Source organism: Oncorhynchus mykiss, chromosome 24, assembly GCF_013265735.2.
Source record: "Oncorhynchus mykiss isolate Arlee chromosome 24, USDA_OmykA_1.1, whole genome shotgun sequence".
Taxonomy (NCBI): domain Eukaryota; kingdom Metazoa; phylum Chordata; class Actinopteri; order Salmoniformes; family Salmonidae; genus Oncorhynchus; species Oncorhynchus mykiss.
The window spans coordinates 17,493,495-17,510,716 of record NC_048588.1 but is presented as its reverse complement, the minus strand read 5'-3'; the positions used below and the strand labels follow the sequence as shown (position 1 = coordinate 17,510,716).

The 17,222-nt window shown below is 41.7% G+C and overlaps 1 protein-coding gene across 2 annotated transcripts in view; it reads right to left on the bottom strand.

Moving 5' to 3' along the window:
* LOC110503891 (calcium-binding protein 8) overlaps positions 1 to 17,222 on the bottom strand; it is a 56,477-nt gene that overhangs the window by 16,210 nt on the left and 23,045 nt on the right. For both annotated transcript variants that reach the window (XM_036961470.1, XM_021582510.2), the window contains exon 4: positions 15,752 to 15,864. In XM_036961470.1, the coding sequence (XP_036817365.1) occupies positions 15,752 to 15,864 (113 nt within the window). The remainder of the gene's footprint in view (positions 1 to 15,751; positions 15,865 to 17,222) is intronic.

The window sequence follows — 17,222 nt, the reverse complement described above, 5'->3', positions numbered from 1 at the left end:
GAAGGAATATTACTAATATTTTTCTCTCCTCTCTTTTTTCTCTCTCCTTAGGCAGAGCATGTGGGAGGACGCCCCCACAGTGCAGTAACATCCCCAGCGCGGCACCGGCCGTGTCATTAACTGTTACTGTGTGTCAGGCAGTACTGGAGAGAGAGTTAGAGAGAGGGGGGACTGGGGACATCAGGGACTGAATTAACAAATAGGCTTTGTTCCAAATGGCACCCTGTTCTCTGGTCAAAAGTAGTACACTAGAGGGAATGTGGTGCCCTTAGGAACACAACCATAGTCTTAGAGTAGGAGTGTTGATATACTGTAGGATCAGTTTGGACTGTAGATCAGCACTGTCCACTCTCTCTCTCTTTATACCCAGCATCATTTAAACTCTTTCTCTTTATACCCAGCATCATTTATACTCTCTCTCTTTATACCCAGCATCATTTATACTCTCTCTTTATACCCAGAATCCTTTATACTCTCTCTCTCTTTATACCCAGAATCCTTTATACTCTCTCTCTCTTTATACCCAGCATTATTTATACTCTCTCTCTTTATACCCAGCATCATTTATACTCTCTCTCTTTATACCCAGCATCATTTAAACTCTTTCTCTTTATACCCAGCATCATTTAAACTCTTTATCTTTATACCCAGCATCATTTAAACTATTTCTCTTTATACCCAGCATCATTTAAACTCTCTCTCTTTATACCCAGCATCCTTTATACTCTCTCTCTTTATACCCAGCATCATTTAAACTCTTTCTCTTTATACCCAGCATCATTTAAACTCTCTCTCTTTATACCCAGCATCCTTTATACTCTCTCTTTATACCCAGCATCCTTTATACTCTCTCTCTTTATACCCAGAATCCTTTATACTCTCTCTCTCTTTTACCCAGCATCCTTTATACTCTCTCTTTATACCCAGCATCCTTTATACTCTCTCTCTCTTTATACCCAGAATCCTTTATACTCTCTCTCTTTATACCCAGAATCCTTTATACTCTCTCTCTCTTTATACCCAGAATAATATATACTCTCTCTCTCTTTATATCCAGAGTCCTTTATACTCTCTCTCTTTATACCAGCACCCTTTATACTCTCTCTTTTTATACCAGCACCCTTTATACTCTCTCTCTTTATATCCAGAATCCTTTATACTCTCTCTCTTTATACCCAGCACCCTTTATACTCTCTCTCTTTATATCCAGAATCCTTTATACTCTCTCTCTTTATACCAGCACCCTTTATACTCTCTCTTTATACCCAGCACCCTTTATACTCTCTCTCTTTATACCCAGAATCCTTTATACTATCTCTGTTTATACCCAGAATCCTTTATACTCTCTCTCTTTATATCCAGAATCCTTTATACTCTCTCTCTTTATACCCAGCACCCTTTATACTCTCTCTCTTTATACCCAGCACCCTTTATTCTCTCTCTCTTTATACCCAGCACCCTTTATACTCTCTCTCTCTTTATATCCAGAATCCTTTATACTCTCTCTCTTTATACCAGCATCATTTCACAGATGTATAGTCAGAGATGGTCTAAGGTTGAGATATTGATATACTAAGTGCTTCGCTCGGACTGTGTTTGACCTAAAGGGAGCCATCTGCTGTGCTTAACTAATTAGCGTTGGATCCTAAAGGGTCATAGTTTACTGTTGGCTAACAAACTTTTTTTGAACTTCAAAACCCAAGCTGTATACTTTCCCCGACCTGTACCTCAGAGACTATCTGTACCTCAGAGACTATCTGTACCACAGAGACTATCTGTACCTCAGAGACTATCTGTACCACAAAGACTATCTGTACCTCAGAGACTATCTGTACCTCAGAGACTATGTGTACCTCAGAGACTATGTGTACCACAGAGACTATCTGTACCTCAGAGACTATCTGTACCTCAGAGACTATCTGTACCTCAGAGACTATCTGTACCACAGAGACTATCTGTACCACAGAGACTATCTGTACCACAGAGACTATCTGCACCTTACAAACTACTTGGACTGAGTCACCACACATCCAACCCATACACACACACACGCACGCACGCACGCACGCACACACACACACACACACACACACACACACACACACACACACACACACACACACACACACACACACACACACACACACACACACACACACACACACACACACAGTCAATTGTCACGTCTACTTCCGCTCCCCCGCTCCGGTGCTCGACATCACCGGTTTACTAACCACCAGTCTTGGCAACCCATCATTATGCACACCTGGGCTACCCTCATTACACACACCTGCTCCTCATCATGAGGCACACCTGGACTCCATCACTAACCTGATTACTCCCCCTTTATCTAGCACTGTAATTTGATCACTGTTGTCAGAAATAATTTTCTGCATAGCAGGAAATGCAAATTGTAGCGCATTCAAGGTTTTTTACGTTTGTAATTTCCACAAAAATATCATACTTGATTTGTCCGCACAAAAAATGGATCAACCCTTTAAAAAATGTCCATTAATTATAATCCACATAATAATTCACATTTCCTGTTGCTGCAGGATAATTTTCCTGCTGTGAGAAGCATGGTCAAATTAAGATAATGCATCTGTACTATTTATTCAAGTGCTCGATCAAAACACTTATTGATATCGATTATTGTACTGCAATGTTGAAGGAGCTAGCACGTAAGCATTTCACTGCACCTTTTATACCTGCTGTAAACTGTGTATGTGACAAAAACAATTTGATTTGATTTAGTGAGTCAGTCAGTCTCTACAGAAACGTTCAAGAGGAAAGTAAAGACTTTACAGTATTTTTTGAACCAGTAGTCTCATTTCAGTTGTCATTCTAGCCTGAGAGATCTAGAGGATGTCTTTACTGATGCACAATATCAGAGCATGTTTTGGCACTTTATGTTCATCTAAGTTTCCCGGAGCAAATAGTTTTATGAGTCTGTCTTTCTTCCCAAAGGTTGTAGGCTACCTTTAGTACCCTTCTTCATGTGAAGAAATAGGGAATAAATGAATGTAATATCGAAAAGGAAAACTCTGAGCCACTGATGTTCAGGTTTTCAAATTATACCAGAGAGAATATGGCAGACAGGCAGACTAACAAAGAATAGCTGAGGGCACTTGTGGAGTTCTTCTCATAACATGGAAATGAGAAGTCAGAAATATGTATACCATTACTGACATTCAATTTCCTGTCCATTAGTACATCACTATCAGTGCTGTGAGAGAAGCCTGTTAAATAATGTTACTTATGTCCTATAAAAAATCATAACCCAGAGAAGCAATTCGTTAATAATTAACTCACCCAGTTAAAACGTCCACTGTGTAACTGATGATATAAAAAAACTATTTCCGTCGCTTGGTTTCCCTGTCTGTCTGTCTGTCTGTCTGTCTGTCTGTCTGTCTGTCTGTCTGTCTGTCTGTCTGTCTGTCTGTCTGTCTGTCTGTCTGTCTCCCTCTGTTTGTCTCCCTCTGTCTGTCTGTCTGTCTGTCTGTCTGTCTGTCTGTCTGTCTGTATGTCTGTCTGTCTGTCTGTCTCCCTCTCTCCCTGTCTCCCTCTCTCCCTTTCTGTCTCCCTTTCTGTCTCCCTCTCTCCCTTTCTGTCTCCCTCTCTCCCTCTCTCCCTCTCTGTCTGTCTGTCTCCCTCTCTCCCTCTCTCCCTCTCTCCCTCTCTGTCTGTCTGTCTGTCTGTCTGTCTGTCTGTCTGTCTGTCTGTCTGTCTGTCTGTCTGTCTGTCTGTCTGTCTGTCTGTCTGTCTGTCTGCCTGTCTGTCTGTCTGTCTGTCTGTCTGTCTCTCTCTCTCTCTCTCTCTCTCTCTCTCTCTCTCTCTCTCCTCTCTCTCTCTTCAGAAAGATTATTGTGGTCCATGTATAATTCATCATATTTGATTTGCTTAAAAAAGAGATGCCCCTGCACAAATGGAGGGAAAATGAAAGATTAACGGAAGTGATTTATTGATGAGAGTAAAATGTATTAGGCTTCAGACAGAGTGCTAGCTAATGCACAACACATTGCACAACACATCTTAAACTGTCTGAATATGGCTGGGATCAGAATAAGAAAACCTAGCTATAGGCTTAGATTAGATACAGCTCAAGATTCTTATTTCAAGGGAAAACAGTCTGTGTCAAAACATCAGCAAATCTAAAAACAATGTATAGTTTCAGAATGTGTTAAAACCCATAATGGATTGTCAGTCCTTGCATCCATAGTTCAATCCTAGCTCAATTATTTGGAAAGTGGTACATTTCTCCAGTCTCATCCCTCAGCTTTATAGACATTAGGCTGCAACACAATTCACAACAATGGCTGACGGAAAACAGTTGGTCTACATATCTGTGCGATAGTGAAACTCACTACACATGTAAACTGTGCTCATGTGTAGTGAGTTTCACTTACTGCCTTGTACATACCTAGGGTACAAAACAGTAAACCTCAATGATAAAAACAAAACTGTAAATAAACAACATTAAATAGATTCTACTAATTAGATTTGACATTTCTTATTTAGATGATGTGAAAAGTACTAGTTGATGAGGTTCTGAGCTTGGAATTGATATAATCATAGGATGAATCATCACAGCCAGAGACAATTAAATCAGCAGCTTGAATCTGCTGCTGAGTTCCAGAAAGCTACAAAGAATAATCTCACAACTCCCAAGTCACGTAAAAAAGGGGCATTTTGGTAATTGTTTGTGCGTTTCAGAGATTCGTATCGTACAAGGGAAAAAGGAAATGCATTTACTTAGTAAGAGTTTTTAACCTTTCTGAATGTAATAATAAGCATTGATACAGACTGGTGTGGAAGAGGAAGAAGAAGAGGAAGAAGAAGAAGAAGAAGTATGTGAGGTTGTGTGAATAATAATTAGAAAGGTTCAACCTCTCAATCATGGTCTCACCCCATGCTGTGCTCTGTCAATCCTTCTCTAGGCAGGTCCTAATCAGTCATCTCACCTGGCTGTCAATTATCTCAGCTACAGGAAAGGGTTTTGTTATGTTAGGCACAAGCCAGACAAAAATTACATTAGTCTTTGCTCAACTTGCCTTCGGAAGAAAGTAAAAAAAAAATATATATATTTATATATATACTTTACTTCACAGTATCTGGATGTGCAGGACACAGACATTCTGTTTAACATTCAGCAGGTTAGTAAGAGTACTGCTGGCTACCCCTGAGCCCATTTATTAACATCGGACAGATCAGGTAACTTGACCTGTCCCACCGGGCACAGAAAACAATTCAATGTCTATTCCACATTGGTTTAAAGTAATTTAATTGAAATGACATGGAAACAACGTTGATTCAACCAGTGTGTGCCAGTAGGGTGCTCGTAATTATTCAAAACAGGTAGGAGTTTACAGAATAACGGAAAACTGAAGTCAAGGGCCCATATTTGTAAAGTATCTCAGAGTAGGAGTGCTGTGCCCCCTTGTCCATGTCATCTCATTCATTATGACCTAATAGACAAAACAAATCCTAGATCAGCACTCATGCTCTGAGAATAGTTTTTTAGATGGGCCCAGGAGGTGAGATGGTCTGAAACGAGAAGTGTTAAGGTGACATTGTCAGGTAGGCTACTGTAAACTGAACTGTTCCAGGGGTAATACATGGATCTCTTTAAGATTGAAGCATTATGGAAACTTTATGAGGCCAAGGTCCGTGTGTTCCTATTTAATCCGAATCTGGCTTGATCTGTATTCAAGGATTATTACCTTTTCAGAACAGCCAAAACTCTGGTGCAAGAGAAAGGGCAACCTTTTACATTTTTAAAAGTAATGAAATGAACTCTCAATCATGCTGATTCTGAATTCATCACAGTAAATATTGCTCTCTCTCTCTCTCTCTCTCTCTAAGAATTCAATTGACTAACATAAATGCCTGAAGTTACCCATTACAGTTTTTCTCAAATGCTAAAACACTAAAACCCATTGGCTGAACAAATTTCTCAGTTGCCTGGACTCATTTAGCTAATTATGCAGTCTGTTGTCAATACCTTAAACCATTTCACATGGTAAAACACAATTTGCAGATCTCACTTAGGCTTTTTAGCAAAACTCTAAACACATTCTCATTCTCAAAACACATTCTGCACTCTAATGCACATGTCATCCATACTGGTAAACACAAGTGGCAACAATCAAATACAAATAGAGAACATATGTCATTGATTGAACACAACCACTCAAAGTTGATTTAACCTGTTTCAAATGATGCGACACAACCAATATAAGCCAGTTCAGAGAGCAAACAGGTTGTTGAAGGTGCGAAGGAGAAAGTCTGAGAATGAATACTGTAGTACAGTGCATTGTAGGCTGTATACTGTACAATAGACAAATTGTATGGTCCTGAACATTGTGCTTTCCATTTATTAACAGTACTGACTGCTCAATAGATTTTGACTGGTTGCAGATTCATATCAACAAAGAACAAGAATTACAGTATCACAGTGACAAAGGACAAGTTTGTGAGATGCAGGGTACAGTACTGTAAAAATTGGGGTACAAGGAGGACGAAGAACAAAAAACTAAATTGCAAAGAGCAAAGCAGAGTAGTAATTTCTGATCAATTTTGAACTACTATGATAGAACATGTTTTCGTTCATCAAAAGACAATTACGGAAAAATATGAATATTTTTTTTTTATTAAAAATGTACTTCTCCCTGAGAATTGTATGTTTTGAACAATGTGTTTTCTATTTTTCGGTGCATTGTTTACTGACTGATTGGGAGTGTATATCATTTTGCTCACTTTGTTTATGATTTAAGAGCAGCGTTTGATTTTGAACACAGGTAAAACTGTTTTGAGGCGAATGTTTCATTTTGCAAGGGGAGTCAGAGGTTATGTAAATAGTGCTTGAAGATGAGTTTTTTTGTTTAATGTTTTCAGGAAATGGAGCAAGGTTTCAGAAATTGTGTTTTAGCAATTTACAAAAACTGTAAACATTTTAATATTTTAGGATGTATAACAGTCCAGAAAAATGTCATGCCTAAATAATAAGCATATTTTGAGAGAGAAAGAGAGGGAGAGGGAGAGGGAGAGGGAGTGGGAGAGAGGGAGAGGGAGAGATAGAGAGAGAGAAAGAGAGAGAGAGAGAGAGAGAGAGAGAGGGAAAGAGAGAGAGAAAGAGAGAGAGAGAGAGAGAGAGAGAGAGAGAGAGAGAGAGAGAGAGGGAGATGGAGAGGGAGAGGGAGAGAGAGAGGGAGAGAGACATTGACTGACTGAGTGTGGGCTGTAAGAATAATGCAATGGTAATGTCTCTTACACAGATTCAGTTCACTGAGGCTGTATGAAAGCAGCTTTCATATACAGCTTTTAAAAGGCAGTAGCTCATACAAAGGTTTGGTGATAATGACTAGAATGGTCTCCTTAATTAAGGTTTCACATGATATAAAGCCCAGAGAGAAAGGCCAGATTTTGAGATCATTAAAGAGACTGCATATTGTGCATATGTAGCAAATGGGGACCTGTAAAGGTCCAGAGTTTGATTGTCGGAATGAGATGGATTGGGGGGAAAGAGATACAGCTAAGCAAGCACAGTGACGTCCTTTCAAATGGTCAGCTCAACCACTGGGTTCGTTTTGGAGTTCGCTTGGGGAGTACGCTTGGGGAGTGAATGTCGTAGATGGGGATCTGTGAAACTTACAGCATGAAAATGCTGTTATAGAGGCCATTTCCTTAGTTAGTAACAAATATAAACAAATAATTTGTCATTTCTTTGGCATGGTCAGAATTAACTGCCAAGGGCTGGTTGAATGCAGAGGGGAGATGTAGTTTATTTGCGTTTCTGTCTTGCTTCGGTGTACTGGGGTGATGTCGATGTAAATGTGTCAACATATTTGAGGTATTGGCAGCTGCATAGGCTATTCTCACTGAGCGTGGCACCATACTGTTAACATTTTATCCACAACTCTCAGTCCATCGCCGTTGTAATCTACTGGGAAGCCAAAATGTTACCAAACTGGAGATTTAAACAATGATGGAGGATTCTCCAATTCTGGTTTATTGACACCACCACTTGTCATCGCAGGGCCTACAGAACTAGTTCCCAGCTGCGCCTCACAAAATGACATTTTAAAATGTGCCAATTAGGATTATAATTTTGATTACATTTTGCGCATAGGCTGCAGTTGTTTTAACGGAATAGCCTGAAATGTTTTTCAGTTCAGATTTACAACGCAACGTAGGCATAGAAACAATGTTGGCACTTCAGAGAATAGATTTCTCCAATAACAGAGCATGAGAGACCAGAGGCTGCTGTGTTGAATCACAATAATTTCCCGTCACGAACTCCACAAACTCCTGTCACGAACTCAAGTACCTCACATCAAATCAAATCAACTTGTATTTGTCACATACACATGCTTAGCAGATGTTATTGCGGGTGTAGAGAAATGCTTGTGTTTCTAGCTCCAACATTGCAGTAATATCTAACAATTCATACACACAATACACACAAACCTAAAAGTCAAATAATGGAATTAAGGAATATATAAATATTAGGATGAGCAATGTTGGAGTGGTATAGACTAAAATACAGTAGAATAGAATACAGTATATGATGAGTAAAGCAACAAATATGTAAACATTATTAAAGTGACTAATGTTCCATAATCAAAGTGGCCAGTGATTTCAAGTCTATGTGTATGGGGCAGCAGCCTCTAAGGTGCAGGGTTACGTAACCGGGTGGAAGTCTTCTGCGCCTCCACCTGTTATTTCGGCCTATTGCTTATGAAGTTTTTTATTTTGTTTTATTTTTATTTTGTTTCTAAGTGTTTGTGTCAACACCTGCTACCAACTAACCAGCTAGTTATCTAGGTTGCAATGGAACCCGCTTCTCCTGGAATAGCTAACGGACGTTTCCAGCGCTGTAGAAACCGTGTATATTACGCTTTGTAAACGGCAATATTGACATTCTGGAGTTCCGATGTGGCAGTTGTTTGCTTGTGGAGGATTACAGGAATGAGGTGGCAATAGCGAGCACATTTCTATTCTGCATGAATTTATGGGGAAAACGCTTTCTCGTTCTCAACTCCTGTCGCCGCTCGGGCCTGACGTATACTGCAACGTGGAGTGTCTGCGAGAGGTTTGGAGCAGACTGACATAAGGAATAGCTTCACTGCACTCAATGACATCGTTGTCGAGTTCGCTGTCTCTGGATCTGACGGGGCACTGCCTGCTGTGGGAGGTCTGCCTGCTGTGGGAGGTCTGGAGGTATCGCCGGGAGCAGAGGGCGCATGCTATCCTGCTTCTTGTGTGCCTCAACTAAATCTTGTAATAAATCATGTGGAAATTGAGACCGTTCCCTCGCCCATACCCGGGCGCGAACCAGGGACCCTCTACACACATCAACAACAGTCACCCACGAAGCATCGTTACCCATCGCTCCACAAAAGCCGCAGCCCTTGCAGAGCAAGGGGAACTACTACTTCAAGGTCTCAGAGCAAGTGACGTCACCGATTGAAACGCTATTTAGCGCGAACCACCGCTAACTAAGCTAGCGTTTCACATCCGTTACATGAGCAAGTTGTAATTGAGCAAGTGTCATGGTCAAAACATGTTGATACAGCAGTAGCAAAGATGGAGAAGTCCATAATAAAGCACAGCTCTGCATTTTTAACAAGACTATCAGATCCTACAGGTTCTAGTTTTGTCGCACTTGGACTACTGTTCAGTCGTGTGGTCAGGTGCCACAAAGAGGGACATCGGAATGTAAATGTATACTGAGAGCTAACATCAATAATATGCATGTACATCTCTCTTGGCTCAAAGTGGAGGAGAGATTGACTTCATTACTACTTGTTTTTGTAAGAAGTGTTGACAAGCTGAATGCACAGAGGTGTCTGTTTAAACTACTAGCACACAGCTCAGACACTCATACATACCCCACAAGACATGCCACCAGAGGTCTCTTCACAATCCCAAAGTCAAGAACCGACTATGAGAGGCACACAGTACTACATAGAGCCATGGCTACATGGACCTCTATTCCACATCAGGTAACTGATGCAAGCAGTAGAATGAGATTTAAGAAATAGATAACAACACACTTTATGGAATAGCAAAAACTGCGGAGAGACACACATGCACATACACATATACAAATGATAAGACACGCACTCTACACACGTACACATGAATGTTGTATTGTAAATATGTGATAGTGGAGTAGTGGCCTGAGGGAACACACTGTATTGGGTAGTGTTATGTAAAATGTTTAATTGTATATAACTGCCCTAATGTTTCTGGACCCCAGGAAGAGTAGGAAGAGTAGTAATGGGGATCCTTAATAAATACAAATACTAAATAACCTATAGGCCTTGTGTTTTTATTTAGTATTTTATTTTATTTTAATGTAAGTGTACACACGTTACATAGCCTACATGCCAATCGCCAAATGCAGAGGTAAAAAGGAGAATGCTTAATTAGTGAATATTAAGGTTATGTGAGAGGTTCTAGACCTATTTTATTTAACCCATCTGAACAGTAGGCTACAGTTCCCTTGACTTGTCATAGACCTATTTGAAGTCCCTGTCTTGTGACTGTTGAATTTATATAGTGCCTCACAATCAATGCACATAACATAACTGCTATCATCCTCTTTCACCATTTCACCAAATCCTCCACAAACATGACTGTTCTGGCCCTCGCTTCTCTTTATTTTCAACTCTCCAATTCACAGCTTTTCTCTTATTGAATCAAACTCCGACATTGTCCTTTTTGCCTCTGTGGATCAACCTGAACTTTTCTGTTGTTCCCAAAAGCATTTGGCGATTGGCGTGTAAGCTTTTTAGCGTGGGTACAGTTAGGCCCTAAAGCCTACGCACTAATGCCAGTTAGCCTAAAATAATTAAAGAAAAACTTCAATGTAGCCTATAGATAGATATAGATGTAGATATACATTGCACAAAATGTACACATTTATGGATTTTATTAAGGTATTGTTTTCCCTTTATTCAGCCTGCCCTCCACCCACCTGCCCTTCATCCACACAATATTTAATATCCCTAAACCCACCTGCAGGGACAGCGTGTTATGAGTCAACCCGGACATCGCTATTCTGTTGACAGTCTTTTGTATTCTGCAGTACTAATAAGAAACAGAGTAAAGGAGTGACATATAAAGCTCTCATAACACAAGTGTACTTTGTAGCCTTGCTATATTTGGGTGCTGGTCAGAGGCAGGGAGATGAAGATGGAGAGAGAGAGGAAGATGGAGAGTAATGCCTTTTATGCACTCAGGAATACTTAAAAGTTGGAGACTCTTACTTAAAGTAGAGAATATCAAAGCAATGACACTCAAGTCCCAAACCACATGAAAAGCTGATGAGATGTGACTGTAATTGTGGTATCATTAGAGAAACCCTGGGAATGCGAGAGACAGATGATTAACATTACCATCGACACGGACGTGAGACGTTTGCTGTTGTCTAATTACATGCACATATTCACCCCAATGGGATCATTCGGTACATTAAGAACTTCTACAAGAGCAGAGATGAGTGAGTAGGTAGGTGAGAGCCATGACAGAATGCTAAATAATTTCTTACTGAAGCAACCAACCTCTACAACTGGGAAGGATGTGAGTGTGACATCACCACCCTAACATTAGTAGATTGACTTGCTCTACCCAGCAAACCATAAACTTGAACTTAGTATTCGGTTAGATTGGATGACACAGTATATGTCATAAGGTTTTGTAATCAACTGCAAAAAATAAAGTTGACTGTTTAGCTTTCAGTTAACAGAAAAACAGGACACTGGGCTTAAGAACTCCTCTGCTGAGGCACCAGTTGCAGAACCCCTGAAGACCTCTAAAGTCTGAAGTGTCTTAATTAAGTTAGCTGCCTTGTGCCTTCTTCAGCCTGCTTCTTAGAGTGACTGAGCTGAAGAGCCTTGTGCTTGGTGACACACGCACACACACGCACACACACGCACACACAAACACCAGCCTAGTGTCTCTCAGAGAGACTGAGCCGAGAAGCCCTGCGCCTGCTTGGTGACACACATGGCCCTTGATGGAGAAAGACCCTGAAGCAACATGCCACAGAGAATAAATACTTAAAAGCACCGTCCTCATCCTCCCCTCCGAAGCATCAGAGATTTATGAAACGCCAGCAGAAGCATTGACAGCCAGGAACTTTCATAAGGTTACTCTCCTCGTCTCCTGGCTAATGCTTTCAGTGTCACAGAATTGTTGTGCGTCTGGCCCGTCATCCTGATTCATGTTTTATGGAACAGGTTGGCTATTCAAACGTATTCAGATTTCACCTCGGATGTGTTCTGCCAAGAGGCACAGTCATAACGCTGTGGTGTGAAAGCTTTGCCGGTCTTGTTTGCTGATTGTGTTTGTATCAGTTTGTTACTTTGTTCTTGTTCATCATAGCCTCTGTCTAGTTTTCTTTCCATTAATCAATCAAATAAATGTATTTTATAAAGCTCTTTTTACATCAACAAAGTGCTTAACAGATAGACTAGATACCCACTCTGCACAAACTGGTTGAATCAACATTGTTTCCAAGTAATTTCAACAACAAAAAATGTATGTGATTACGTTGAATGAACATGGAAAACAGATTGGATTTGCAAAGGTCAACAACATAAAGGACGTTTGGGAATGTACGTATTTTTTTCACCCAACTTTTAACCTAAATCCAATAACATGTTTCAAATATTTGTTGATTTCATGTTGAATTCACATTAGTTATAAAAAAAATAAAGAGAGTTGCACACTCTCTATGTAAACTCCCAGTAATTTATTTATTCACCAATGTTTCGGCATCACTGGCCCTGTATATATACACTCTCTCTATACATATACACACAGAGAGAGAGAGAGAGAGAGAGAGAGAGAGAGAGAGAGAGAGAGAGAGAGAGAGAGAGAGAGAGAGAGAGAGAGAGAGAGAGAGAGAGAGAGAGAGAGAGAGAGAGAGAGAGAGAGTATGCAACTCTTTATTTTTATAGCTTATTGTTTATTTGGCTTTAGTCAGCACATCTACATAAAATAATTTGTGCGTCAGCTCATGTTTTTTATTCAAATTCACATAGGTTGACAACTCAATCAAATATAAATCAAAACTGGATGTTGAAATGACGTCTGTGTCCAGCGGGTATAGAGTACTATGTTCATTAAGGTTAAGTGTTGGCACTATATTTACTGTAACTGAAACACATCCATATGGAATGGAAGTTGGGCTCGTGCCCATATGGTTATTGTTTGCATTTACCAAGAACGATAAACTGCACTTTTACTCTTTGATTGGCAAAGAACAACATTGCCGGTTGTTTTTGATGCAGTCTTAACTTAGCTTAGGTACCAGTCTCTTTAGCTAAGCCGCTCCCTGTACTCCATGTCATGTGCCAAAGAGTGGCAAATCAATTTATAACATTTTTGACATGCGTTTTTCTGGATTTTTTTGTTGTTATATTGTCTCTCACTGTTCAAATAAACCTACCATTACAATTATAGACTGATCATTTCTTAGTCAGTGGGCAAACGTACAAAATCAGCAGGGGATCAAATACTTTTTTCCCTCACTGTACCTCAGGAAACTGGACATTAAAATGTAAAACTGTAGGCTACAATACATCGACCACGGAGAATGAGGCGGGATTATCAGGATGGAATAACATTAAGATATTATTTTCTGAATAGCAAACAGAGATGCTGTATATGGTGTATCATCACAAACAAGATTAGATTAGCAAGATTATCAACCAAGCGCCTCTGGATATTCATTTATCAAACAATCAAAAATGTGAGTATGTATATGAGGGAACCAATTCCTCGAAAGACACAAGACCAACTCCAACCCCCCTCTTTGGAGGACAACTATAGACACAGGAGTAGCTAGAAATCATCTGAGCAACTCCAATTCCCTGATTTCCCCCCACTTCTCAGAAAGATACAGCCACGCGCTCTGGTCTCCATCCTCCCGCCTCATATCAGCAAGTCAAGGTCAAGCTCATCTCAGCCAAACAGGGTTGGCACGGAGACCACTGTGTCTGCACCTGCAGCACCAGAGAGCATGTCCTCACAGTGAAAACCAAGAGCTCCTGCTCCCCAGAGACAGACTGGGTCACAGCCATGATAGCATCAGAGAGAGAACCATGCCAAGTGTGCTCCACAGAGCCAAATGTCCCTCTCTTTCTCTCTCTCTCTCCGTCCTGGACTGTTCTCTCTCTCTCCCTGAGTGTGGTTCTCTCTCTCTCTAAGTGTTGTTCTTTCACTTGCTCTCGTTGTCTTTCTCTCCCTTTCACTCTTTGATTAATTCGCTTTCACCCCTACTTCTGTTACTCGCTCGAATCTTCTCACCCTGTCACTTTAACTCTCTACTCTGACTCTGACTCCCTCGCTAGCTATCATCCTCCCCCTCCATTTCAGTGCAGGAACATCTGGCCAAACGGCGCATGGATTATGTCCTGCCACCATCTCCAAGGCAGGAGGCACTGCCACCAGACAAGACAACATCTGGCCATCAGGAACTGTCACACTACACTCTGCCTCTACACACTACACTCTGCCTCTACACACTGACACACTGCACTCTGCCTCTACACACTACACACTGACACACTACACTCTGCCTCTACACACTGAAACACTACACTCTGCCTCTACACACTGACACACTGCACTCTGCCTCTACACACTGACACACTGCACTCTGCCTCTACACACTACACACTGACACACTACACTCTGCCTCTACACACTACACACTGAAACACTACACTCTGCCTCTACACACTGACACACTGCACTCTGCCTCTACACACTACACTCTACCCCTTCACACTACACACTGACACACTACACTCTGCCTCTACACACTGACACACTACACTCTGCCTCTACACACTACACTCTACCCCTTCACACTACACACTGACACACTACACTCTGCCTCTACACACTACACTCTGCCTCTACACTCTGTCGCTACACACTACACACTGACACACTACACTCTGCCTCTACACACTGACACACTGCACTCTGCCTCTACACACTACACTCTACCCCTTCACACTACACACTGACACACTACACTCTGCCTCTACACACTGACACACTGCACTCTGCCTCTACACACTACACTCTACCCCTTCACACTACACACTGACACACTACACTCTGCCTCTACACACTACACTCTACCCCTTCACACTACACACTGACACACTACACTCTGCCTCTACACACTACACTCTACCCCTTCACACTACACACTGACACACTACACTCTACCCCTTCACACTACACACTGACACACTGCACTCTGCCTCTACACACTACACTCTGCCTCTACATACTACACTCTGCCTCTACACACTGACACACTACACTCTGTCGCTACACACTACACACTGACACACTGCACTCTGCCTCTACACACTACACTCTGCCTCTACTCACTACACTCTGCCTCTACACACGGACACACTGCACTCTGCCTCTACACACTACACACTGACACACAACACTGCCTCTACACACTGACACAGAACACTGCCTCTACACACTACACTCTGCCTCTACACACTACACTCTCCCCTTCACACTACACTCTGCCTCTACACACTACACTCTGCCTCTACACACTACACACTGAAACACTACACTCTGTCTCTTTGATTTCATTGCCAGCTATTGCACAGCCTGGCCATGACTGCAGCTATTGCAGGCCAGTGCTTGGTAAAGGAAAGGTGATAGAAGATAGAGGTTAAAAGAGAGAAGTCCTTACCTGCCAGAATATACTGTCTATTGTGCTCCCCAGGAAGCCCTCCCTGGTTTCAGAAGACAGGAGCTTGGGTCCCAGGATCGTCATGAACTCATCGAAGTCTACCTGCCCGTCTCCTAGACACAGTATGACATGTCTTATTCACAAAGTTTAATTGCAAATCAGTAAGAAGGACAATAACTATATGTTCATTTGAGTCTGTGTTCTTTCCATTCTATACCTATTCTCTCTCCTGCCTCCTCTTCTTCATTTCCCTGCAGAAGAGGTTGTGTGCTGCCCATGCAGGATAACTCAATCTGCCCCTTCACTCTTCTTCTCCTCCCTCTCCCCTGACAGGGGTGACCTCCTTAAGGCACGCTGGCACTGTCACATTTGATGCCATCGATTGCCCCTCTCTGTGCCCATGCATATGCAGAGTGGCATCCTGCCTCATCACTGGGGACAGTCAGCCAGAGTAGACAGTGCAGTCAGGGCCCCTGAGCTATCATGATGGATGGATGGATGGATGGATGGACAGATGGATGGATGGATGGATGGACAGATGGATGGATGGATGGATGGACAGATGGATGGATGGATGGATGGATGGATGGATGGATGGATGGATGGATGGACAGATGGATGGATGGATGGACAGATGGATGGATGGCTGGACAGATGGACGGATGGATGGATGGATGGATGGATGGATGGATGGATGGATGGATGGATGGATGGATGGATGGATGGACAGATGGATGGACAGATGGATGGACAGATGGATGGACAGATGGATGGATGTGATTTAAACCATAAACACTTCCTAACAAAAGCAGCTGATGACAGGCATCATGTATGATGAACATTACACCACTATAAAAAGCAAATGCAGCAATTGCAATGCTGATATCTCGAACAAAGACCACAAGCTCATAAGCAATCCACCAAGGGCATTCTGCTGAGCTGCATAACAATCTGAGGGATCGTTCTGAAAGTAGGACAGATTATCAGATCAACTCAATGAGTCAATCCATATTTTATAGTGATCAGCTGGACTTTTGCAGCTGCTGCTCAGAGAGAAAGAATCAATGGCCATCCGTGAATGTGTCACGTGTCTCTAATTCACACAGCTGCTAGCTTGGCAAAGACGCAATAAACACCCTCAAATCCCATTTATCTGGCAATGTTCTTGGCTATGGATGCCTCCTCCGTTTGATCACCCTGGTCTTTTGTGTTGTGTCCACAGACATGAAAATGAGATGAGATTGAAGCCAATTGCTTTTCACAGAACGCAAATGTACGTTTTTAAAACATCTCTCACTGTAATAATAGAGACTTAATAGCAACAGCAATCCAGTCCACCCTTCTTATCTTGGCTAGCGAGTTTATCTCCTTCTGAAGGAATGTCTTCACTCAGTCACAGCGAGTGAAATCAACTGACGATTTCAAAGGCATCGCAGATGAGAAATGGTCCTCCAGTCCTCCCCCTCTACCA